At 38.8% G+C, this 27,367-nt stretch overlaps 1 protein-coding gene across 4 annotated transcripts; it reads left to right on the forward strand.

Annotated features, from left to right (window-relative positions):
* Positions 1-287: 287 nt before the first annotated feature.
* On the forward strand, positions 288-23,897 carry ZBED4 (zinc finger BED-type containing 4). 4 transcript variants are annotated; one of them, XM_050324221.1, is made up of 4 exons: positions 288-440; positions 2,435-2,504; positions 7,028-7,107; positions 18,198-23,897. In XM_050324221.1, exon 4 carries the CDS (start codon positions 18,598-18,600, stop codon positions 22,114-22,116), a length of 3,519 nt encoding a protein of 1,172 aa, XP_050180178.1. In that variant the 5' UTR covers positions 288-440; positions 2,435-2,504; positions 7,028-7,107; positions 18,198-18,597; the 3' UTR covers positions 22,117-23,897. The 4 variants fall into 4 exon arrangements, with proteins under 4 accessions (XP_050180178.1, XP_050180177.1, XP_050180180.1 ...); XM_050324220.1 differs by lacking the exon at positions 2,435-2,504; XM_050324222.1 differs by lacking the exon at positions 288-440 and having other exon boundaries at positions 2,479-2,537.
* Positions 23,898-27,367: the final 3,470 nt, after the last annotated feature.

The raw sequence follows: 27,367 nt of genomic DNA on the forward strand, positions 1-27,367 counted from the left end.
CAAGGGGACTGCGGGACGCCCGCCCGTGGCCTCCTGGGGAAGGCACAGCCGGCCAGGCAGAGGCCGCGGAGACCCTCCCAGGCCTGAAGCACCGCAGGAACCGCCCCGGCCCGCCACCCTCAGAGGTGCCGCGGACACCGCCCTCAGCCGCCCTGGGAGCGCGGCGGGGGCAGCGCGGAGGGCGCCCTTTCGGAAGCGGCCATTTTGCGGCCGCGGCGCGCTGACATGTCGCGCGCCGTGCGTGGCACCGCCCCCCGCGCCTGCGCCGCGCGCCCCGCGGCGGCCGAGCCGGGGCAGCTGCCGAGCGCGGCGGCGGCCGAGACAAAGCCCGGGTAATGAATGGGACGGGCCCGCCCGGCCCTTCCTCTTAACTCCTTCGGGCCCGGCCGGGCGGCGGCAGTGGTTACCTTCGGCTTCCCCCGCGGCGGCCGCCCGGGGAGGTGAGTGGCATCGTTCGGGCACCGGGAGGGCACCGGGCGGGGTGGGGCGGTCCGGTCTGGTCCGGTCGCTGTTGCCCTGACCCCGCCGCTCCCCCCGCGCCCGCCGCCGCGTTTGGCCTCGGCGGCCTCGGTGCTTTGCGCGGCTGCGGCCCCGCGCCCCGGGCCCGGCGCCGCGTCCCGGCCGGGAGCGCCCGCGGGACAGCGCCGCCAGGCCGGGCGGGGGGCGTGGGGCGGCGCAGGGAGCCGGGGACCAGGCCCGCGGTGCTGGTTCCATTGTCTGCGGGGCCCCGCGGGGGGTCCGGCTGGTCCGGCAGGCGGAGGCCGCCGGTGCCCGGGGACTCGAGGACTCGGCGCTGGCTGGGCCGCCCCAGGGGCTCCATCGCCCTATGCCCGGCAGTAGTGCCCGCCCTGGCGCCGGCCGCGCCCGGAACCCGCCCGGCTTTGTGTGCGGGTCGGGCCGGGCCGGCGGGACCCGCCGGGGCTTCGCCCCCGGGTCCCTCTGGCGGGGCCGCGGGAGCCGGGCCCGCGGAGGGAGTGGGGACCATGTGGCCGCTGCCACCCCGATCCAAGATGGCCTGGCAGCCCGGAGCGGACGACCCACCGCCCTCGCACGGTGCGGACCGGCCCTGCCCGGGCGCCGCGGTCCGCTCGGGCATAGGCTCCTTGGTCGGGCACCGGAAAGCCTCGGAAATCCCGGGAAATCCCAAAAAGCGTCTCCCCCCGAGAACACGGGACACGAGGTGGGCAGGCGCCCGCCAGGGCTTCGGCCGCCGCGTAAACACCGCGTCTCTGCGTGTGTGCGGAGAGGCTCCAGTCCCGACACTCTGGGGCAGAGTCGCTCAAGAGAGGTGCCTGGGAAAAGTGCAAGATTTAGCTTTCATGTACTGCTGCTCTCGTTTTCTATTTGGGGCGTGGTAATTTTACTTATAAGTGTCTTCTCTAACTCCTGGACCTATTCAGAGAGAGCTGCCTATGTTAGACTGGCTGCGTTAGAATGCTTGCTGGATTCCAGAGGGTGTCCGATACACTTAAAGTTGTTTGCTGCACGTACAGCCTACTGAAAGTGTAAAAGCATTTATTACTGTATTAATGGTCATTTTACTTATCATTGCTAAGTTTAGTAGGGTTTGACTTTGCAGTGTAGAGCTCTTTCTGTCTGGTGCTTATGTGTTAGAAGCAGTCGTCTCTTGTTTCTGAGGGATATCTTTGAGAGATTTCAGTAATTTAGCCTGAGCTGTCATGCTACAACTGCAATGCCAAGCAGAGAAAGCGTTTCAAGTCCCCATAACATGAATGTAGTTCACAGACCTGCTTTAGGTGGTGTTGTCTGTAAGGCCCACTCTGCATGTGTTTTGCTTTTCAAGAGGGTGAACACAGCTCTTTTCTTCTAAGGGTTATTTCCAGTAAAGGAGCGTTTCACTTAAAGGACAGATGTGCACCCTTGGGAGGATGTTGCTGGAGCACATACTGGGGGAGTGAAGTCTGGAAGACTTTATCAACTATCCCCAAGATACCACACTGCTCCTGGGAAGCCTGTGTTTGTATAATACTGGGTAGGGGCATTCTAGTTATTATCTGCTATGGAGATTGGTTTTGCAGCAGAAAAATCTTGCATCTTTTCATTTATATTAAAAGCAGCATAAATTCTTTTGTGGACTATTAGAAACTTGAGTGCTGTTTGCTAAGTAGAAGACCAATAGGCAAGGTGCTGACAGTTTTCATACAGTTGGATATCTATCTACTTTGATACTTAGTGTTGCAAGTACCTTCCAACTTTCACAGATGTTGAGGAATTTACTCCATAGAAGTTCTCCAGAGCAGTGAAAAGTAAGAATTGATTGAGAATAAGTAAAATGAAAGTAAAAGGAAATATCTAAACTAAGCATTTCAAAGAAAAGTTTTCTAAACGTAAGTACTTTTGAATAACAATTACTCTTTTACTTCTGGTGGTGTACCACCCCCCCATCCTCGTGACTGCTCTGCCTACTTGGAAGCTCCTGATAAGCCCTGTCCGAACCGGCTGAGTGGTGAAGCGTCCCTTGACTGTACCAGCTGGGCCATGAGGTACTCCCTGATCATACCAGGAGCTCTGGCATGGTAAAGGTGGGAAACAAAGGATAAGCAATTATCCTTTGTAGCCTTGGTAAACCATTTACCTGAATGGTAGCCCAAGTGGAACGGTACCATTGTTACTGCACTTTGGGGAAAAAAGCCCAGTAGTTACTGACTTGGTTTATGGCCAGGATGGAAACTTACTGATGACCAAAGTCAGTCATCTTGTGACCCTATAAACAGCCCTCCCAAGTGAGGCCATCACCTCCCTCTGGTGGGACACCTCTCAGAGCTCACAAATCCTCAAGTCTGATACTCAAAGAATTATCTCTCCCTCCCCTCCATCACCATGTTTCTCAGGGTGCAGCCCTTGCCTATGGGGAAACACAAAGGGATTTGAAATATTTCACTGAACTTGAGGGGACTTTTTGATAGGTACCTTTATAGACATAGAAATAGATTTACACATTGTTTTACGTCTGTGTGTGTGAATTGATTATAGTAGGAATGTAACTATTTCAAATCTGTACTTAAATCATTGTTATAACTGTAATGACATTTATCAGATTGCTTTGTAAATGTTTAAGTACTCAATGACTAAGTGCCGCTAAACCCTTTTTCATGCTTATCTTTGCATGCATATCCTTTGCACTCTTACCCTCCTTTGCATTCCCAGCTTTTGTGTAAATCATTCCAAATTACTTCTTATTTGATCTTCCTTTGTGTGCTTTAGTCTGTGTAGTAAGTAGTAGAGTGAGCCTTGCCATCAAACCATGTAAAGTTGTATTTTCATATATTGATATTAAACCCTGCTTTTGCCAGTGCCTTTGATGGTGTTTCTTTAAACAGCCAAACTGCTCACTCCTGACATCTGTATAAAGCCAAATTGTGACAGGTACAGCATCCTCTGTGATAATGTGAAAGGCAAAGTATAGAACAGCAGAAGGCTAGACAGGTGATGAACTTAGAGTGATGTTTGCTGTCTTTGTTACCTTGTCTTCTACACCCTCTCACTGATGTTTCCATCTATTAAGGCTCATTTTAAACCAAGACAGTAAATGTCCTGAGAAAGAATTGTGTTTGCAGAACAGCCAGTGTCAAAAGACTGAGGGGTCTACTTCAGAAGACGTAACACATTACTAAGACTTAAACAGGGCCTTTGAAGATACAGAACTCTGCACTTTTATTTGAAATTGTCCACCCACTGAAGTAGAATATCCACCTGCCAAATATTTTTAAAAACAAGGTATTAGAGAAGGAAGTGTCCTTTGAACCTGTTGGTTCTTTCTGTTTTCTTCTCCCTTTTTCTTGGAAATTAACTTCTTAGAATTTTTTGTTTTTGCTCTGAGAAAGTTTGAGTTAAAGAATGCACGTTTTATCTCCCAACAGCTTGCTTTTTTTACCACCTCTTGCAGTGAAGACTCTGTATAGAGGAGATTTTGTAAATCCTGTTTTTTTGCAGCTTGCTTATAATTTTTGTGAGTTCTTATCTTCAAAGTGAGCATATTGTGCTATGGGGTTGCCACTAATGTACAGTTAAAATAATCAGCTTTATTCAAATAGTATGATGATACATATATATTGGCTTAGGCTTATATAAGAAACAGTATTGTAGATAGTTTAGCGGGGAATTTTGCAAAATATAGAGCAAAGTGTTTAACTCGTCTTCATGACTGACATATTTTCCCAAAGTAGGGACAATCTAGGTATTTTAGTAGTATTGGCACAAATAATGTAATTTACATGAAGTTATCTGTTGTAGCGTACACTTTTAAAACAGACTTCCCAAAGAGAGCATTCTCATGTAGACGATGTGTATTGTTTTCTGCACATTTTTGGCTGTTTATTTTGCATTTGCTGCTGGCAATTTCAGTATTGCTCGATTCACAACTATGGAATTGTTCAATTTCAATCAATTAGTGAAAAAATTGAGTATTTCCTGTGGTCTAAAGGTAGTTTTCAAGTGAAATCCAGAGTTTAAAGCTCATATGTCAAGAAGCAGGAACAACTAAAGCTTTTACTGTGGGCTTTTTTGGCATTTTTTTTTTTCCACTGAAGTGAAGGAACTTCCCTCCTAAATTAGTGTGATACATAGTTTAACCACAGTAGTATTGTTGTGGTTTTGTTTTGTTTTTTTGTGATGAGATTGTTCACAATATGATGGGCTGCTAAAGCGACAACAGGGAGACAGCTTGATTTTTAAGGCCTTTATTATTATGCAAGATAATTCAGAATAAATAGTGATTTTTTTTTATACTGAAAAGTGAAGTATCAGTCTTTACTATAATCTCTTTAAGGGTGGTTTTCAGTGGATGTTGACATAAGAAATATTATTATTACTATAATCTTTATATATACTTCCAGCCTGTGTGCTCTCTTTAGCGATTACTGCACATTTGTGTCCCTTCCATCTCTCACCTCTTTCCCTTCCTCTGCTGTAGGGTTGGATGATCCCTCTCTGAAGGTTTAGAGGATTACTAGTCCATTGTTACAACTGCCTGAAAGTTTGTTGGATTCTGTTTTTTTTGAGTCATGTCTGTTAGTTTGCCTTCACCAGTGTCATACAGATATATTTTTCCTTTGGTGTTAGAATAATTTTTGCCCTGAGTGCTCAGATTTTCTCTACATTCAATACAAAAGCCTGTTCTGGGTTTCAGTAGTCAATAGCTTGAAAATTATGACTGTAAATAGGCTTCGTTTAATAGCTGGACATATTTAGCAGTACTTTTTTGCAATTCTTTACAAACTGTACCATAAAAGGGATTTAAAGTTACTCATGTATTTCTCTCATGTGACAATGATCAAAGAATTTGTGCCAGTTTTGCCCCAAATAGGTTCATTTAAATAGATTGCCAATCATTATGCTGCTTACCTGTTGCTGCAATTCTGCATACTGTTTTCTGAATCAGTGTTTGCCTCTAAAGAAAATAAGCTGAGACCCAGCTAAAATGACTTTTTCTTTGTTATTCTTCTCACTAAAATAAACAATCAAGAAAACACAAACATTGATTTGAATTTAGTGAAATCTTTGGCCTGGCTTGAAACTATAGTCATCTTGAACAAATCAAAGAATAGAAAAATGGGAAGGAAAGCAGTGAGGGGTTTTGGTGTTGTTTTTTAAAGACATCAGGGAGCACAAAGATGCATATTTCTACTTGTATCGTGCCTGTAGTCTGATGGCTAGGGCACTTGCAAGGAATGTGGGAGAGCCAGGTTGACTTCCCTGCTTTGCCTGAGGAACTTAATCCACATCTGGGGAGAGTTCCCGAACTACTCCCCTGAGCACCCTGTGTTGAGCGGGTGGGTCTCTGTCTGCTTGCCTGACACCTTCTTCTCTGTATACATTATTTAAATGTTGCTGTAATAGGGATAGCTGAAGTGTCTCAACAGTCAAATTAAGCAGCAGCCTCTGGAGATGTTTCACTTGCTTAAGAGGCACTACAGAGGTATTTTTAAGTAAAAATGTTAGTCAAAGAAGTTACATATAATTCATTTCATAACGCACAGTAAGCCATCTATCAGGACTCTGCCCTCTGAAAGGTGTTCGCCTTCCTAAGTGTGGATATGTCTGTGTATATACATATATATCATTAAACACCTCACAGTCTGATTAAGAGCAGTAATCACTGACTGGTGGGGAGAGTGCTTTGCAGATTTAACTCCTGTTGATGCTTGACCCATATGAAGTTTAGAAAAGAGGACAAAGTGGCATCCTGACCATTAAGCATTTCAGAGTCCAGCTCTTTCTGCATTTGGATTTGGAGTCAAAGCTTACTTTCTGGATTTTCTGAAGTGTCAAAAAGATTTCTTAGCTGACTGTGTTGGGTTTTTTAAGTGTACTGGGGCAGCATGAGAGCTGGGGCCTCTGCACAGTGGCACTCGTGTGTGTAATGGTCAGTGGGACTGAAATTGCAAAACTCTGAAAATGTGTCCTATGATAGACTGTTTCAGTCTGTTTTGTTACTAAGTCAAAATATGTGACCTAATATGCTCCAGTTGCAATTGCTCATTTCTCATACACGGGGAATGATAATCTTTTGTTGATCATATACTATTGCATGTTGATTAATACACATGGTAGGTGCAGTGTGTAAGCAATATGTTCAGCTCGTGGAGAGGAGGTGTAACAAGATGCCAGGTGAATCCTGTAGTGCATTGAAAGGTGTTGGCAAGCTTCTTTGAAGTCTTGCATGTAGTGTAGACTCCGTTTCATTAAGCATAGGCATAAAAAAATGGAGCAGTGCCAAGATAAGTATAAAAATTTGACTTCAAAATTTTTTTAGTAATCATGTGGGAGGGAGTTTTTGGTTGTTTTTTTTTTTTTTTGCTCTGGAGCTGTAGAGGTGAAAATGTCTAATTTTTCTTTTTCAGTTATGAGGGCTAGGGATTTGAAGAAAGGCAAGAGCCAGTTATGTAACTGTAACTCCTGGAGCTCTCACCTAAAGAGAAACTTGAAACATCCCATGACTTGCCACTGTGACAGCTGACATGTTTAAAGAAAACATTAATAGTAATTACTTTCTTCTTTTCCTTAGATACAATCATCTCATCATTAAGTTTGAGTAGCAAGTCTGTAACCTCAAATGAAGCGGCCTGCATGCAGTGAAACAGATGTGTAAGTTTGTTTTGCTTAATAAACTAGTGGGCAGCTTGTTTATCTTGGGTCTTGTATCATTGTTTTTATTTATTTAGAGCAAAACAATGGGTAAAAGTAGTGAATAGTTGTATGCCTTTGCATTGACTTGTGTGGAGCTTAATAATGTAGCAGGAGGTTCGTATGAGTGCCCAAGCCTTAAAAATTAAGTTTGAAAACCTGGATATCTTTACGGTGTTACAGAAATAGTGACTGTTTTATGATTTATTGGGGCACCTTTTACTCTGTGGTATCAACTGGCATATATACATCCTTACCCTGAAGTATACAGCTTAAAAATGGGCAGGAAACTTACATGCTACATTCATCCTATTCTCAAATTACATGCATCTTAATCAGATTTTCCTGTCTTCACTGATAGTTTTAAATTTTTTTTCTAGGTTTTTTGTCTTAAAATATTGAAACTTTATGTATTCATTTTGAGCTGTTGAGTACAGATTTTTTGGAAGCCTGAGATTCCCAAACAGATGCAGTAGAAGAAAAACATTCATATGCAGATCAGCATTTACATGTAAAAAAAAACCCAACCAAAAGGCAACAGTGTAAAACTCATTACATGAGAGGTTGTCACTTACTGTGACTTGCCTTAATAGCTGCTGAAATAGTAAGAAGAGTGGGTCAGCTTTCAGGGAGCCAAGCAGTGTGCAGACCATGCTGTGAGCAGCATCTTTGCTTTTGATACTGCAAAAGAGCAGGAATTGGGGTTCGGTTTTTTTCTAGTGATTTGAGTTGTTTTCTGTGGCTTTACTGTGCTGTGAGGAGACCATAATCCATTTATGAAAGGAAATACAATGATGGTCTTAAAGAACAGGAAGATTCCCCATCCCTCTCTTTTCTCTAAATGTTTTTATTTATTTCCCTTTTATATATCTGTCAAAATATTAGGTTTATTAAAATAATTATGTATAATAATAGAAATCAAGCAAATGGGAACAGCAAGGATTATCCTTTTCTTCACCTGTTCTTGTACTGAAAGTGTTGTGGATCCTGGTCTGAATAGGATATCTATGTAATTCTATTCTCTAAAACTTATTTAAAAACCAGGTTTCATTACATGAATTAAAGCTCATGAACAGCACTGGTTAGAATAGGTACTACAAGAAGCTTTGTTCTTAATTAAAATTCTTGCATGTTTCATTAGCACCTTGAGCAAAACCTTATTTGTTCAAATTATGGCAATGAGATGGTTCTTCTATAAGCCATTTCTTGTGGGAGAAGAAGCTATTGGAAGAAGGAGCTATTTGTTTGCCAGGGGCAGGAGAGTCTCTTTGTCCTTCCTGTTGTTGCTCAGTATGGTGCTGATGGAAACAGTGTTGGCTTCCTTTGGCTTGGTTGTCCTGTCAGCTGGGTCTTGGCCAAGTCTCACCTTGCCTTAAAGAAGGCAAAGAGAATAAATCCCTCAAAGAGGTTAAGAGGAAAAGTACCCCTTTTTAGGGAGGCTGGGAGACAGGCTGGTTGACAAGTGAACACAGAGATCTGTACATTCATTTCTCTGTCCCCAGTTCTGTGAGTTGGAATGTTTGTTTTGAGAGGGACAGTGTTGTACTCATTGATTTTTAACCTGGGATATCAGGTGAAAATGTCAGCTGCTACTGAGAAATGTACAATTTACTTAGAACATACAGAATGATAAAAAAATACTTGAAAGTGGCATAAAATGTTCACCCCTTTTTTCAGCATGATGGATTATGCCTGTATGTGGTATGGCAGCTTGGTTTTAAAGCTACCTGCTTCTTTTTGTTGCAATTCTTGTGCTCATTGGCAAGGTGGTGAAACCGAATGTTTCTGAACTATAAAAATTATTTTGGATAGTAAGGTTGTGAATTTTGCTTTATTATATTTAGTAAAGAGAAAAATATAGACACATTTCTTCAATTTTTACTTGAGGAAGAAAGAAGATACCCTCAATTGTAAAAGATTCTCTGAAGAAATCTGTTTCTTCTCCATACCACGTGTCTTCTGACTTGAAATAAATTATAAAAGAATGATTAAGCTTAGCTGTAAAAAACGAAGCATTTAAACTACTGTTTATACTCTTGAAATATTTTTTGTCCTTTCAGGGACTATGAAGAGCATTTTCTTTCTAACCCACTTTTAAGTGCAGAGGCATTCCAGGATACAAACATTCAATACAAGCACAGTACTATGTCATGTTACAGATACACGAATGTGATATATGTAAATCATGGAAAACCTCTCCATAGCACAGCTGAAACTGTCTAAGGACTTGTAACTAACTGGCATCAATATGAACGCAGAATCGGGTTGATGAGTAGCTATGAATGTGTTTTTAAAACAGACCTCTTCAGACTTGATCTGGTTAGTATGAAAGTAGATATTAATATATGATATTCCTAGCAGTTCTGCTGATAAAGGTCAATATTTTTATTTATCTTAGAAAAATTATAGTTCAGACAGGTTAATATCATAATATATTCTCTGAAGGACTCAGTTTACATTCTGTGAGGGTTTTTTTCACACTTACATAGATGTTTTCAGCAGGAGTTCCAAGAAGACTTACTGTACACAAGACATGGTGTGCCTCTCCTAACTGCTTTTTCATTCTTCATCATCCTACCTATTCTGCTTTGTAACCCTCAGTTTTCTCTTTTACAGGTATCTCATTCCCTGCTGTTTGAAATCATCCTTAGAGTTCTTGAGGTTTCACTTTTACTGAGTTTAAAGATAGACGTTTAAAAAAAATAAACCCCACAAAAATATATAGTTTTTAGTATCTTGCAAGCTAGGAAGGTGGACTACTCCAGAAAAAACTCCTGTCCTAATCCCCTCCCACTTACTTTGTCAGCTGTAGGCTGCTGGGGAGGAGGAAGAGTAGAGTCTAATGGGCTGTGCAGAGAATTGATCACTTGGGGAAAAGAATTGTTTGATGAGCTTTGCTTTGCATTTTCTGATTCTTTTCTGAAAGCAGGCTGCTATTCTCTAGCAGTCTTTTGTCTTTCATTCTTTGCAATCTTAGAGGTTGTTACTGGGGGTTTTTTGTTGTGTGTTTTTTCCTTTTCTGTGATAATACTGATGCATCTTTCCTACTCAGTTCTTGTTTTTATCTTCTTCATTTTATCATTGTATTGTGTTACCTCAACCCTCTTTCACCTTCCCTCAGCCCCAAATTGTACAGCATGAGATACTAAAGCAGTTTTGATGTCCTGCACTTAAAATGCTATAAGCCAGACAATACATGCATCAGCTATGTAAAAAACCCCAACAAACAAAACTACTTTTTTCTTAAGAAATCCACCCTATTTCTTGTAATAAGGATTGCCTCATCTTATTAGCATGTGATATCTATCAAAATTTGTAAATTATAAAAGTATCGCAATAATATAATTTGCTGTAGCTTTCATTTGAAGTAACACTGAACTGATTTGTAAGACTTGGGAAAATCTTGCTAAGTTGTAATGGAATTATTGCTTAAAACAGTGGCATTTTAAGAAAGCACAGACAGGTCTGATATTTGGTAGGTGTGAACAATAGCTTAGAAACAGATCTTACAAGTATTGCATACTAGATGATGACAAGAAAGAACACTTCAACATTTAAGAGATATCCTAGACCAATGTTGACATAATTTACTTATTGGGATAGGTCTGGTTTTTATGAGTAATCTCTTAGTAGAGGCCGAGATGGATACTTGCATGTGTACAACCTGCTTTTGTTTGTTGCTCCTTCATTATAGTGTAGTGCTATAGGAAATTATCAAAGGACATGTGAAGGAATATAGCCCCATTTAAGATCTGATGGTATTTTTAGTGCACTGAGGAAAAAAAATAGCAACAATTAAAGGCTTACCAGGTGGTTGTAGGTGTGAATAGTGCTACTATTTCTGGTGATACGTAATAATATGTATGGTGGTAGTGCAACACAGTGATATTTCTTTATTTTTTTCCATAAAACTTGAGAGTGAGATTGTTTTGGCTGAGGTGACTGTTGCTTTAGCTTTGCATCTTTATTTTACTTCTAAGATAAATGCTGTTTAAAATCACATGGAAAGGGGATTTCGGTGCTATGGGCTTTAGGGTGTTTAACAGTGCTGCTTAAACTAGGTGGTGGAGGATGATGCTTCAAATAGATATATGCTTAATAAATTGGCAAATAAATTACAAAGACTGATTTCTCCAGAAATAAGCTTGAGCTTAGACTCCCAGCCCGGTGTCAGAGCACCTGATTTATTGAGCAGACAGCCTGTATCTCTGGGGTCTGATGAAACATTTGGGGACTTGAGCATGTTTAGCAAATCCAGTTGGGCACTAAACAGGGATGTCAGAATTAAACATCAGCCAGATGTAAATAATATGCATGCTGACATCCTTATTTATATCACACCTTAAAACTAATTAATATAAAATCTATAATATTTTAAAAAAATTATCTCAATCCTTTTAAGAAGTTTTATGGTTGAGGATATACTAGTGTAAGAACTGAATTAAGAACTGGATCCTCTTTTAAAAAAATATTACTTAAAAAAATTACATCTTCATTTCCACTTTGTTCCAAAGTATTTTTTAAATGATGTTGATCTGGAAATCATACCATTTCTCTTCAGTTTTGCCAGTGTCACAAATTATTTTCAACCTTTCACACAACGGACTAAGTCAGTACCACTGGGTGCAGAGGGAGCTGCCATGCATACTTTCTTCGATACAAAAAGCATTTAGAGTTTGAGGTGGAAATATTGATATGAACGTGAAGTTTTTAGTTCTTGAATCATTCGTGAGGTTTCAGTATTAGTAAAATGATTAGTAAACAGCATCCCATTGACTTTTTGATGCTTAGAGCAGGAAGAGAAGCAAACAGATGTAACAGATGTTATATTAACATCTTTCAACAGTAAGGGTTTAAGTTGGATGAGTTTGAGTTTGTACAATGTTCGATGTTTTCCATGTGCTGGTTAGATTTTAATGCTGTCGCTTCAACAATAGTCTATGACTAAAACTTCCACTTCTGACCTGTTACCTTCCTGCATTATTATTACTTTAGAGGTAGTATGGAAAACAGAGAACACAGAGAAGAGTTCACTAAACCAAAAAAGTATAACTTGGCCCTAGCAGATCTCTTACTACTTAAAATAGTCTGTGTTAACAGGAAAATTATTTGATGTTTTGGGGGACAGAAGGCAAGAAAGAGGGGAATATCTACATTTAGTGGGTAGTCTTTTTAACTTTTCAGCTTACGCTCCAGCTAAATTTCTGCATTTGTAATTAGGGTTGAGTACATGAAGACTGATAATAGTTGTGACTATAATACTCTGCTCTCTACACCTTGTTTTTTCTCTACCTGCAATGACTGATTTAGGCCTTGGCTTACGCCAAGCCCTGAGTTTTTCAGCAGCGTGAAGAGGCATGAAATATCTTTATACTTGAATAAATCGGAGGTCTCTGTGTCGTGTCCTGACAAGTAGCAGGAGCACACCTGGGAGCTCACAGAAGACTATTCATGTCAACAAGGAGCAATGTACAGTATGGATGATGCTGTTTTCAGGCTTTATTCTTTTGTGTCCAGGTGGAGTGTTTGGGGTTGTGGATGTGAGAAGAGGGTATTTCGGTTTGGAGAGAAAACCTTTGTAAAACCACAACAGTTATTGGTTATCATAAGATCTGCCTTTCAGGTGACTGGAAAAGTAATGGAATAATAAAGGTGGCATCTCTGCTCTCTTTTTTTTCTCTCCCAGCAGTTCTCTACAAATTATACCTTCTATGAAGTCCAGAACAACTTGTTTCTTCTTTCACGCCTGACTGTGCTCTATTCCAGATCACACTATTGCATCCCCTAGTTCATACTTGTACATATGTGCCAATTCCTGTGAGCTTTAGTGAGACTTAAGAGTAGGTCCCACCTTGTTCAAAGTGTACTAATTTTGCAGTCTCTTCTACATTTTAGCTGCTCAGTATCTTGCAAAGTTCTGTAGTTTTTTATGGGTGAGCTAGTATTGACTTTTGTCATGGGAAATTTCTTAGTTTTCCTTCTTTAAGGGATTTGTAACTTGCAAAAGCAGTAAGGTTCATCTGGGCTATACATTTATCAAAACATGTTCTGCTTATTTGTTAAGGTGTTTAGATGTGTGTTTTCTGCATTTTTGGAGGTTTCTTTATTTGTGTTTTGTGTGTTTATTTTGTTTTCATAAATATTTCATAATTAGCATAATACTTACCATTGCAGTTGAGGCAAATAATAATTTCTCAAAATATCTTCTCCTTATTGCTTGTATTGCTTGCTCTTAGGGTTTTTCTTTTTACATGCTGTTCTTAATGATGCCTATACATTTCCAAAAATAAACAAGATTGGCACTATTTATTCTAAAACGGTTATCTGTTTGTGCAAATTATTTTTAATGATCTTTTATGTACATTTTGTGCTCAAAATCTTTACTACTTTTAATTTTTTCTTTTTTCAAATTAGCAAATGGTTTTGCTTTCACTGTCTTCACATTTTGCATCTTTCCTGAAAAAACTGCTCTTGCATTTTGCAGTTGTGGGTCTGTGTATTTACACTGCATGCACTTCTATAATAATGTAAAGCTTTTTAACTACTTTCCGCATACCATTTCTCTATACCTTTGCACCAAGTTTCTGTGATTGTAATCATGATTATCACCTGACTATGCAACCTACAGTCTAAAATTGTTTAAAGCTTACAGGCCACAATGTGCTTTACAAACAAATAATCTGCTCATGGTTCAGTGTTCTTGCGTGCTTTTCATACTTCTCTGTGTGTTAATGTATGTCTCTGCAATTCTGACACACCAGTGTTTCTCATTTTACCTCCTTCCTTCAGTGATTTCTTCTGGTCGTGGCAGTCTGCTGTGGCAGTGGCATTCTCCTGATATTTCTTGTCAACCACCATGCACTTCCAGTAATCCCATTTTGAATGGAAAATCCTGTAAAACGTTTCTGCAGGCTTCCTACCACAGCAGCCTCTCAGGAGCTAGTAGTCCAGAGTAGTGCATTTGAATAGATAATTGTTCTCTAGTTCCCTTTATTTTCTTTGAAAAAATTTTTTTTCAAAGTGATTCTGTATCTCGTTGTGGTGATTTCAAAGGCATAAACCACTTTAATTTTCAGCTGACTGCCTGTAGCCTTTTGTAACTTCGAAAACATTTTTCCTCTCCTTGAATGTCCTATTTATTTAGCAGTAGTCCTTAATTTTGATTAACTTGGGTCCAAGGGTAAACAAGCTATGTAAAAGTGGTCATAACCAAATTTATATGTTGTTCAAGGTATCTATAAAATTTTAAAACACTCCATCCTTTTTTGTTTCTTATTAAAATAGATTGACTCGTGCATATAGTTGTTATGGGAAGAGATGAAAAACATTCTATCTTTCTAACCCTGAGCATTCTGGGGACTGTCTTCTAAAGAAAATTTGGGTTGAACCCACAGGGGTGTTTGAAGGGAAGGAGCTTAACTTGATTTTACAATGTGATGTAGTAACATCATAACACAGGGTCACAAAATGGTGGGGGGTGGAAGGGACCTCTGGAGATCATCTAGTCCCACCCCTCTTGCTAAAGCAGGTTCACCTACAGCAGGTTGTACAGAATCTTTGTCCAGGTTGGTTTTGAACATCCCCAAAGGAGAATCCACACCCTCTCTGGTCAGCTGCTTCCAGTACCCTGTTACCCTCAAAGGAAGAAGTTTTTCCTCATACTCAGATGAACCCTCCTGTGTTTGTTTGTAAGCATTACACCTTGTGCTGTCACTTGACCCACTGGAAGGAGCCTGACTTGTTCCCCCAGGAATCTTTCTTGCTTATCCTGTATTCTTGGATTTTGATTGAGATTTTACTACTTGAATTGTTGACTCATATGTTTTTCTATCCTACATACATCTCCCCTTGTTCTGGTCCTAAATAAATGTTTTGGTCCTAAAGAAACAAAAATAATAAGGTCAGGAGCAGATGAAATTTCTTCCCACTTTTTTTTTTTTGAGGAGATTATGAGGATTAAAACCACCCAGAAACAGCAAGGAGAAATAGAGAACAAAGTAGTATACCACCACAGTTCATGCTTAAGAGTCCAAATAGCTCCCTTACCTCTTCACCTCAGCTTCAGCAAGTAAGACCATCAGGACCACAGCCATCAGTATTAAACTACATGGCATCGGCTCAGTGGTGTTGTGTACTCAAAGCTAATTTAGGATAAGATGATTAGGGCCTAACTGTTGAATATGTAGTGATAATGGCTGATAACGATTAAGAACTTAACCACTGGCAATATGTGGTCTTAATGAATGTCAGTCTAGTTAAGTGTGGTTATAAAGTTTGCAACTGGTCTTTTTTTATCAAGTTTCCAAATCTTCCTATCACAGCTACCTTAAGCTTCACTGGGTTAAGCAGTAACTGCTTATCAGGACAGAAGCAATTGAAGCATCTCTGTGAATTTTTGTTTAAAGCCTAGAACTAGTTTTGCATAGTTAAGAAATTACAGGAGTCGCAGGCTAGAGATGTGATTACCTGTTTTGAGGCAAAGAAATTGTAAACAGGTTTGTCAGAACCTGATGCCAGAGGATGTATGTGTGTGTTTTGTGTGAATCTAGGTAGGAATCTGTAATGTGCTTACTGTAATTTGGCACTGCCATGTATAATTTATGTTCTGTAAGGCCTGCATAGAGTCACTTGCTTGTGAGCCTTTCTATTCTGTGATCCTAAGTCATAACAGCTTACTATGTTTTCTTGCTTTTCCTGTTTGCAATACAAGCTCCAAATTCACAGATTAGATCAAAGTAAAGATGAAACAAAAAATCCTTTTAGATTGATTCCTATTAAAAATAGCTGACTATTTTACACTCTCTGTCTTGTCCCAGATCCAAGTGCTTCCGTATCATCAGTATGTATGTGATCACTAGCTTGTGTTTCATTCAAGTTTATACCGAGTCATGTAAATTTAGTCTCTGGATGCCAGAATTGTTCTTAGATGTGATTTCACAAGCCTATGGAAAGTCCTGTGTAGTGTATTTAATTTCTTCTCGAAATCTAAAGCTCTTCTTCTTCAAGTCTTTCTGTTCATTCAAACTGATGGTCTTCATGCTCAACCCTCATATCTTTTGGTACGTGAAAACGATTTTTTCTTCCTGAGAAGGAGAGAGAAAGGCAGTGCACAAAGACTAAAACTTGCACAAAAAGAAAAGCAGAGTTGCTCCCTACCTCTTAGCACGCTCTGACTGTTACATCTCTCTTTTCTTAAAACAGCTGCAGTAGGACGATTACCCCTCCTTTTCCCTGCCCTTTTCTCTGCACTGGAAAAGAAAGAAAGTTTTCATTCTAGGCTTTCCATAAATCTGAAATCCATGGAAAATGAGTGTTTCTGATTTGTAAACAGACCTTGGAGAAAATTAATTAAAATCAGTTACAAAGTTAATATGACACTGATCTTGATACAGGGAGGAAATGTCTGTGTGAATAACACAGACTTTTTAATGTGTTTTGTAGCTATGACTACTTCCACCTTTTGTCCCCTGAAACCATAAAACCATAGAATATTCTGAGTTGGAAGGGACACATCAGGGTCATCGAGTCCAACTCCTGTCCCTGTGCAGGACACCCCATAAATCACTCCAATCCTTGTGTTTTACTAACAAATGAAAGTTGTGGGAAGTTTTTAAAATAACTGATTCAAATTTGTGTTTTGTCTTCACCTAGGAGAAGGAGTTCCATAAAATTCAGTTTGCACAAATTGGAGTACATAGTGTAGCATCACCTATGTGGCCAAAAATGTTTATTTTGAATGACGGCACCAATAACTATATTAATGACACAGAAAAATAAATGAGAAAGGGTTTGGCAAAATTTAGAATTCTGAATAAACAATAGTGGAAAAATAATAATATATAAATAATAATAATATATAATAATGGCCAGTCTTCGCAAGCGAAGATCCGGGGAAGGTCTTTACACCTTCCAGCCTGCGCATTGGATTTTTTTAGGTGTTGCCTTTAAGGGCTAACGAGCCCCACCTGCCCGGGAGTGGCCCTGACCGGGAATCGAACCCGGGTCTCCGCGGTGATAGCGCAGCGCTTTTACCACTGGACCACCAGTGGAAAAAAAGTGACTGACAAATGCAGTCAACTTTGTGTTTGTGAGGGACTAGTGGGGCATTCTGGTTGTGTAGCCTGTTTTGGCCCTGTGGGTTATATGCGACTATACTTCAGAAACCTACTCTTTGTACTGGAGTTGGTGGGCAACAATCTTTACTCTCAAGTGAAATTAGCTACCTTGGTGTAAAGGGGCTTTCTATTGTAACCTTTGGGTACACAAGGAACTTGAGCTGGCAGTGCTGCACTAGGCACCAGAGTATGCAACTGTGTGTGCCTTTGCTTCTGAGTGATGTTGTTGTGCTTTTGGAAAACCTCAGTGTCTATGGCATTTATGCAGCCCAGTTACCCTAAATCAAACATTTCAGTTTTTAATCATGATACTCTAAAAGTAGCCTGTTTCTATAGTATGTTTTTGTCTGGGAGTTTTATAGCATGAATACAACCACGTGAAACTATGGCCAGAGGAAGAGAGCTTAGTGTGGCAATGCTGGACACCCTTAAACAGAGGTTTTTGTTTGTTTGTTTGTTTGTTTGTTTTTTATAACACTGCTGTCAATAATGAAGGGCTCACATGTACAGGAGTATAATGTAACATTGGGTTTTAAGTACATATTTCTGTGCTAAGATGATTAAATGCCCCATTGTCTTTATATATATCTGCAGATAGAGACACCTATGTAGTATATGTTTTAGTATATATGTGCATGTGCAGTGGTTGAATTATGATGACAGATGAGGCATAGGTATGTTCAAGCAAATATAAAAGCAATGCTTGGACTCTAGATTTTGTCAAAACTGAACTAGAACTTGAATAAATGTTGGGGCTTTTCCTTTTTTTTTTTTTTTTTTCTTTTTTTTCTAATAGTACAGTGAATTGTTTTTATCTCAAAGGACTAAAACCCAAAACCTACAGAATATTTAGTGCCTGTTTTCAGTTCCTTTACTGTAGTCACTTAAAGTAACTGAAGTGTTAATCAACTTTGTCTTCGATTTTTTTGTTTCTAGATGCTGCAAAAGAATCGCAGTTGCCCAATCAAGATGATCAGAATGGCTTCCTTCAACAAGAAAACAGAACGTTCATTTTTTAGGATCATGTCTACAACATGAAGCATTTAACAGTAGCTGTCTTTGAGAACATTCATCTATGACGTGAAATGTCCTGATCCTGGGAAAAAAAGAGATTCCATTAATTAATTCTATAATTTTTAAATGCATTTTTATGACTAATTATATTTGCTTATGCACAACACGGATTCATAAACCAGAGATTATTTTAACACATGCACACATTTTTGTTTGTGTGTACAGTATACAAGATACATAATTTTAATCAAATTTTAAATAATCTTTTAAATTATCTATATTTATTAATAAATGAAGTCTTGGCAAGAAGAATTTGTCATCCATGGACATGAGTAAAGCAGAGTCCCCCGGAATGGATGATAATTTTGTATTGGGTAAAATCAATAACTTAAAAGTAGAGCAAGAGGAAGACAGCATTAACTGTACTCTAGAAAGAACAGATGTAAAAACAGAACAAGATGAGTTCAAACACACAGACAGCAGCGATGAACAGGAAGACAAAGAAAAGAACTTCATTAACAACAACCCTGGCAAATATTTGTCCACGGAAAATGAAGATGATTATGGATCTCTTTTTTCTCAGTATAGTAATACGCTGTACGATGTAGCAATGGAAGCTGTGACACAAAGCCTCCTTTCTAGCAGAAACATAAGCTCCAGAAAAAAGTCACCTGCTTGGAACCATTTTTTTATATCTCCTAGAGATAGCACTAAAGCAATATGTATGTACTGTATGAAAGAATTTAGCAGGGGTAAAAACGAAAAGGACCTCAGTACAAGTTGTCTCATGAGACATGTGAGGAGAGCCCATCCCACTGTACTAATTCAAGAAAATGGAACTATGCCAGGTATATCCTCCTTTTCTTCATCTACATTATTGCTGCCACCTCAATCTGCAGATGTTGGAGATCTGAGTTCTATGTTATCCCCCATGAAACTGGTAAAGAAAATGGCTTCTAAAATACCATCTCCAGATCGAATAATTGAGGAATCTGTTTCTATTGTTTCTTCTGAAGAAATATCAGATCTCTCAGTTTCTGAAAAGTGCAGCAAAGAGGAAATCATGGTCAGCTCATCTCCACAGCTACCCAACAACCAGTATGACGACACTGTTGAGAATGTAGCAGAAAAAACAGTTGTAATTCCAAAGAGCGCATCAGGTTCTAGAAGGAGATCTGCTGTCTGGAAACATTTTTATTTGTCACCTCTAGATAATTCTAAAGCTGTTTGTATCCACTGCATGAATGAATTCAGTAGAGGGAAAAATGGGAAAGACCTGGGAACAAGCTGTTTAATAAGACACATGTGGAGAGCCCATCGTTCCATTGTCCTGCAGGAGAATGGAGGTGGTACCAGCATACCACCTCTCTACACCACACCTCCAACTCTGTTGCCTTCTTTACTACCATCAGATAGCGATCTGAATTCTGTGTCATCTTCTCCTGGAAAACTAATGAAAGAACCAACTTCTGTTTCTTCTTCTCCAGACAGAATCTCTGAGGAGATCCATACTAATCTGACTTCTGGAGATACTCTAGTAGAAGACTCAATGCTGTCATCTTCTGATGATATAGGTGAAGTCTCCTTTGTTTCATCTCCTGAAAAGCAGTGTGAGGGATTAGGTCCACTAATATTTGAACCTACTGCTGTGTTTCAGCAAAACAAAAGGATTATGAAAAGGCTTAAATCAGAAGTTTGGCACCACTTTTCACTGTCACCTGCAGACAGTCTAAAAGCAGTATGTCGATACTGCAGTTGCATGATAAGTCGTGGTAAGAAAGGAGATGTTGGCACAAGCTGCTTAATGAGACATCTCTATAGACGCCATCCTGATGTAATTGGAAACCAAAAGAGCTTTCTTGATGTGAGCTTGGCAAATTCTCCTTACGCCACTTTGGCTTCTGCAGAATGTTCATCCTCAAAGTTGACTGACTTACCTACAATGGTTACACATGATAATCAAATTATATTTCCTGTTAATAGTAAGAAGACCTCAAAACTGTGGAATCACTTTTCAATTTGTTCTGCAGATTCAACAAAAGTAATATGTACACACTGTGGACGTATAATAAGTAGGGGGAAAAAGCCAACAAACTTAGGCACAAGTTGCCTTCTAAGACATTTGCAGCGGTTTCATAACAATGTATTGAAAACTGATGTTCCAGAGACTGTATTATCCTCATCTACGGATAATCACATGCCACTGCGCACAGAAATACTAGGATCTTCAAATTTTGATGAAACCAATGACAAGTTTTGTGACTCTCACCCAGTTGCCAAAAAAATCACAAGTCTTGTAGCCGAAATGATTGCACTTGACCTTCAGCCATATTCTTTTGTAGACAACATTGGCTTTAACAGGCTGCTTGAATATTTGCAACCTCAATATTCTTTACCTTCTCCATCTTACTTTTCTAGGACAGCAATTCCAGATATGTATGATAATGTAAAACAAATAATTATTTCGCATCTTAAAGAAGCTGAAAGTGGAGTGATCCATTTTACGTCTGGAATATGGATGAGCAACCAAACACGAGAATATCTAACCCTGACCGCTCACTGGGTAACATTTGAGTCTTCATTTCGACCACAGTGTGAGGATTACCATTGTTCAGCACTATTAAATGTATCGCAGATTGACTGTGACTACAATGGAATCAGTATTCAAAAACAGCTTGAGTACTGGTGGGAAACATGGATTACTTCCATTGGACTTCAGATTGGGATTACTGTTACTGATAATCAGAGTATAGAGAAAACTTTAAATGAAGGTGATCATTCAAGTGTACAATGTTTTAGCCACACGGTTAATGTAATTGTAAATGAGGCTATTAAAAGCCAGAGAATGGTTCAGAATTTGCTTAGTATTGCAAGAAAGATCTGTGAACGTGTCCATCGGTCAGCAAAAGCAAAAGAGAAGTTAGCTGAGTTGCAAAAGGAGTATGAGTTGCCTCAGCATCAGCTAATACAAGATGTTCCATCCAAGTGGAATACATCGTTTCATATGCTTGAACGTCTTATTGAACAGAAAAGAGCCATCGATGAAATGTCAATAGAGTGCAGCTTTCGGGAGCTAATAAGCTGTGATCAGTGGGAGGTCATGCAGTCGGTGTGTCACGCTCTCAAACCTTTCGAAGCTGCAAGCAGGGAGATGAGTACACACATGTCTACTCTAAGCCAAGTGATTCCAATGATTCATATACTTAACAGAAAAATAGAAATGCTGTTTGAGGAAACTATGGGCATAGATACTATGCTGAAATCTTTGAAAGAAGCTATGGTGAGTAGATTGTCCTCCACGCTTCATGATCCAAGGTACATTTTTGCTACGCTTCTGGATCCCCGGTATAAAACATCCTTATTTACAGAAGAGGAGGCTGAACAATATAAACAAGACTTAATCAGGGAGCTGGAAATAATGAGTTCTACCTCAGATGATGATAAACCTGTTTCCAATGGATGTGATATAGGTTCACCATCTACAAATTCCTATGGGGAAGATAATCTTTGGTCACTCATGGGTGACATGAAGAAAACAAAAGACCTGAAAGAGAGAGCAAAGTTACCAGAGGAAATGGTGCTTTCTTACTTGGAGGAAGAAGTGCTTGAGCATAACTGTGATCCTCTAACTTACTGGAACTTTAAAAAGTCATCTTGGCCAGTACTGTCAAAATTGGCTGTCAGGTTCTTGGGTTGCCCACCAAGCATTGTTCCTTCAGAGAGATTGTTTAATACATCCAATGAAAGCAACAACTTTAGTCAGTCAAGGTTAATGATTGAACACTTTGAGAAGCTTATCTTTTTGAAAGTGAATCTTCCTTTAATATACTTCCAGTATTGAAACTAATGAACAAACTGATAGATTAAATCTATTGTTGCTCACTGGATATTAACTATCTATAACTTGGATTTTTGAATTGCTCCAGTAGGGGCCATGTATGACATCTAATCAGTGACTATAATTCCAAAATTTAGGGTCATTTTTTTCAGCTTTCAATATGTCTACATGTGCCTTATTCATAGTACTTCAGGCCAGATATTGTATATATGTTTTTTAAAAGTTCACACTAGAGATAGCCTGTCTCGTCAAATTATACAAAATTATGTAGGTTTTAATCCATAATTGTAAATGAACTTTAAAATAAAGCTCAGTCATTTGTTTTAATAGAATGGAGGGGAAAAAAAAGAAAGAAAAAAAAAAGATGTAAACAGTTCTATTCTGTAGTTTTTTATTCAATTATTATGTAAAAACCATAAACCAGGTACTGTATTTTAGTTGAACATTGCTTTAATTGCAAGAAAACAGGTTTTGTAGTTGTCAAGAGAAAGCTGTACATGAAAGATGGGGTTCAAGCTGTCTTTTTATCATGTGGTGTTTTTAACTGCAAGCCCTAAAGTACTTACAGGATTAAGAAGAGTTATTGAGAAAGATGTGTTTACAGGAGACTGTTGACTTAGTATCTGAAAATAAATCTTAAATTTAAGATGATATGGAATGTCAGTTATACAGCAATCGGTAATAAAACTCCCCATTCTGGGTTCTCCTGTTCAGGTTTTACATTTTAACTGAACTACAGAAATATTCTGTGTATTTATAAAAGGTCTTTGGAAGTCTTATCAAAGTTTGTGAATTAATGCTTGTTATTTAATGCCATGTACAAAAAGGCAAGAAACTTACCATGATGACTCTAATGTCATTCTGAAGACTTTCCTAATCTTTAGTGCATCGAAATTATAAGGTCCCTTTTGTAAAAATTGAGCCCTTACTCCTAATGTAATTTCAATTGTGTAGAACAGCCCTTTCTTAAAGCTCCTAGTACAGAAATAACTGGTCTTCTGGTCTTCAGTAATAGCCTTATGGATATGGTGCACTGCTTAGAACTTTATGTAGTAGGGTTGATTCTTAACCGTTGGTGTCCATCAGGCAAATGGGATATAGAGCCCTTAAAATTTCAAATAAGATGGAAAAAATAGCCAACATTTTAATTTGAAAGGAACGTTCTCCATGGTTTAACTCTAGAAAGATTCATCTTTTCATTTCAGTTTTCATTGAATACTTTTTGGGAAACAAGTCATCATTTGCCTATGACCTTTTAGAAAAGTTGTAGCTTTGTTAAAATACTGTACCTATGCCTAATCTAATTTTGCATTTACTATGTTTTAGTGTATTTATAAATGGTGAACTCAGTTTCTGAAATTAAACATTTTATTTGCAATTTTCCAGTGGTAGTCAACACTGCCTTTTATTTTTCAGATGGATTTAAGGCAACCATTAAATGAAATTTCATACAGTTGTAATCATAAATATACCACAGAACATGGTATGTGAAAAGATGGGTTTTCCGTTTAGCTCTTTGGACTTGAGCCTGGATTCTGGTTTTTTCATTTCACAAAAGCTGTTTTAATCTCAGGAAAAAGTGTTGAATTATTTCCCAGGTGGCTTTGGTTTCCACGTGCTGTTTCTCTAAAACATTTTATGGTTTCAGGTATTTCAGTTGTTATTCCATCAGTTATGTTTACACCTGTACTATTTAAGTAAATTACTATATAGTGTACTTGGGAAAAAACTAGTACTGCATTTTGCCTCCGAGTATTTTAAAAGATAAATTTTATTTCTATCAACAGTGCGCATTTCTTTGTTTTTCTAGGGTTGAATGAGAATAGCATATTTTTTCTGCAGTAATAAAACAATTAGTTCTTGTTTATATATAGCTGGAAGTAGATGAATTTGAATGGCTACTGGTTAATTATTATCTCATTTTTTTCCCTACATTTTAACTGTGAATATAACCTTGACCCTTGTAAAGGAGATTTTTAATCTCTCCAAACCAGTGGAGAGGGAAGTAGAGCATGAAGAAAAATTTTTTTCTTTTTAAACAGGTGATACAATTTTCACTCAAGGCTTGAATGTAAATAAAGCCTATGGCTTAAAGCATTGTGGAGTCACATCATACCAGGAGTGCTGATAGTGAACAAGCTTACCTGAAAATCAGAGTTCTCTGGAAGCAAGCATCTTGGCTCCTCTGAAGGCAGTCTTTGCTGTAGCTCCTGTCTAATTCCCTGTGTGGAAAGTTGTAGTGATGGCATTTTGTAGCCCCAAATTTGCATCTTACTTATATTAATTGGATAGTCATAGGATAATTAACTGTATAGTCATGCTTTTTGTCAAAACTTTTCCTGAGAGCACAAGAACTAGTAACTATTTTTAAAAGTAAAGTTTTATCAGTCCATTTTATTTGTACCTGCAATTTTCTTTTTCTTTTTTTTCCCTTGGTTTGATTTCATTTGTTTTTTTTGAAGGGCTTTGTTCTTAAGACTGCACTGTTTCAGTGTCAGCTTGAATTAAGAATCAATTATAGGTTTATGTTAGAATTTTTTGGAAGATAATACACAAGCACAAAATGCCTTAAAATTGAAATATTAAATAAAAATAGGAGAAACTGAGAACACAAGGTTGCTGGTTTTGGTTGTAAGCCCTGATCCTTCTGTAGGAGTTATGGGAGCATCTCCTTCACTTCAGGCACTGCTGCCTGTGAGAAAAGAATGACTTCAAGAGAAGGGCTGAAAGCTGTCATTGAAGCAGTGAGGTAAGTTACTGAGAGGGTGGGTTTTGTATTGGGTTTACTTTATTTTTGTAGTGGATAGGAACCCCTGCTATTTTTACATCGCTTTCCTTCAGACTAATAAAGCATAAGCTGTAAACAGTGGGAGTTTTCATTGAGCTGAGATTGTGCTGCACCAATCCCTGTGGCAGCAGACATTCCCTAATGCATAATGATATGGTGACCCTGAAACAGCGATACTTAAACAGATAGTTTCACTACATTAGCAACTTTAAAATAAATTTAATAAGCAGACATTTTTTGGTCTTAGCATAGAAAGTAAATGTAGATGATGATACTTGGTGTCATCATAAACATCTTACAGCTTTTGCTTCTTTTAAGAATAGGCAGGTGTAACAATACAGCAAGAAATACTTTGTAGTAATAAAGATAGGAAAGGCAAACAGTAGGAATCTGCAACAGCCTTTTCAAGGACCTCAAGTCTTGTGAAGGGTATATAACGGAAAGTATCTATTGAGATCTATATTATGCTCCAGAAACCTGTGATAATGCTTCCTCCACATTTGCATCTTGACCTCTTTCCCTACCCACCAAGTCCAAGTGAAGGAAACGTGTTTGCAGAATTTGGCCAGTGAACTTTTACTAGGAACACTCACAGCTTCTCATTGTTCCCCAAAAATAGCTTGAGTTTATAAAGAACTGGAATCTCAATATAGAGCAGTTTCAATACTAGCATAGGGATGTAATGGATTAAATGTAGATGACAAGCTCAATGTTTACCACTGTTGAGATCTCTCCCTTAACGTAGCTTTTTTTTCCTGCCACTATTCAGAGCTGACCATACTAAATTTTCATTTAAGTATCTCCAAACATGGGAAAAAATATAGTATACAATTAACAAATAATACTTTTTCTAGTTACAGATTTTTTAGATTTTATAAAGTAAGCATTTTATTCTTTCACAAATATATTCATCTTTTGCTTCATTCTTAGCAACAAGAGTGATTCTTTACCTTCATGGTAACCTTGCAAAGCTGACCCAAAAGTGCTTTGATTCATAAAATTACTAGGCCAGCCAGAAATAGTAACTATAACAATGTCCCCAACTTAGGTTCTAAGGGCTAGATCGATGCCTAAGCTTTCCCAACTTTTTCTTTTTTTTTTTTAGTTAAATCTATTAAGCAATTCCTTCTTCCAGATTCCGAAGTTGACAGTTTTAAAGGAAAAAGTGGACTCCATTCGAGACAGCATTTTTACCTTATTCTGTGCACAAATCGACACAAATGAAGCCTTGGTACAGAACCAAGGGCAGCCGCAGCTGAAATAAAGCAGAATTGGTGAAAACGTACCCATGACAGTAACATGTAGCATTTCAGATGAAACACTGGCGACTTTCTATCATAAACAAAGGTCTGAAATGAGCAGCCAAAAGTAGTTGTTGCTCATTTTTTATCTCAAGATCTGATCTAAAATAAGTAGTTGCATGGATCAATTATATTTAGAAATCTTACATATTTAAACAGAAAATGAAGAACACCTTCAGAGGTTTTCCTCATCATTTAACTTTAGGAATTTTTGCAAAAACCCTTTTAATCTTAGGTATTGCACATTAAGCAGGTAGTGATACACTTCACGTATCACTTGTCCTTACACAGCCTCTTAGCATTAGTCTTGGCATAGTTGAGACTGATTATGTAACCAGCTTGCTGAGATGTGGCTAAACAGTCTTGCTTACATTGGTGCTAAACTCAGCTTGTGGTTTTCTTCTTTTCTGGCAAAGTGAAGTCACTTGTACAAAAAAGAGCCTTTGAATACTAAGTTACAAGGAAAGCTCTTTTGGGGGCGATGGTAGAAGGGGAATATTTAAGAATGAGCACAGGTAGTCAAGAAAGGAAAGCACCATTAGACTTCTGTATAATTTCTGGAATTTCTGTATATGAAAAAGTGCTGTCAGACGCAAGGGAAACCTTGCATTGAAATTGAGATACAGCAAACGAATGCTAAGATCTTGTATCAGTTTTCAAGCTCCTTACCATTATGGGAAGAACTAAAAGTATTCAGGAACATAGGAATGGTCATAGAACAACTGTAAGTGCAGGAGAAGCAGCATAATCTCAATCTTGTTCTCCTGAATGTCAAACCTGTCTCCCCAAGGGGACATGTGAAATGGCCAGGAGTAAGAAAAAGGAATGGGATCAGTGTTTCAGAATGTGTTGCACAGATCAATTGCACCGAGATTGTGTTCTGATGGATGGCAAAGGGAAGAACCTGAGACACGTTCTGGTTTTTCTCAGTGTTAGCAGATAAATGTATTTTATGTCAGATCCAATACAATCATTCTCCATGTCTCTTAAACCCCAAATCCACTCTTGAGAAGACCCATAGCAAGTACTTAGGGGAGGTGTACGGTAAATGCAATCTCTTATCTTTTCCCAGCTCTGAACACCTTATTAGAGACTTTGTGAACTTGAAATTGTTCCTTGATCTTTAGTTCTTTTGGTTCTTAATGCAAAAGTGATCAGTTTAATC

This window comes from Myiozetetes cayanensis, unplaced genomic scaffold, assembly GCF_022539395.1.
Source record: "Myiozetetes cayanensis isolate MyiCay16 unplaced genomic scaffold, myiCay2020 scf3, whole genome shotgun sequence".
Taxonomy (NCBI): domain Eukaryota; kingdom Metazoa; phylum Chordata; class Aves; order Passeriformes; family Tyrannidae; genus Myiozetetes; species Myiozetetes cayanensis.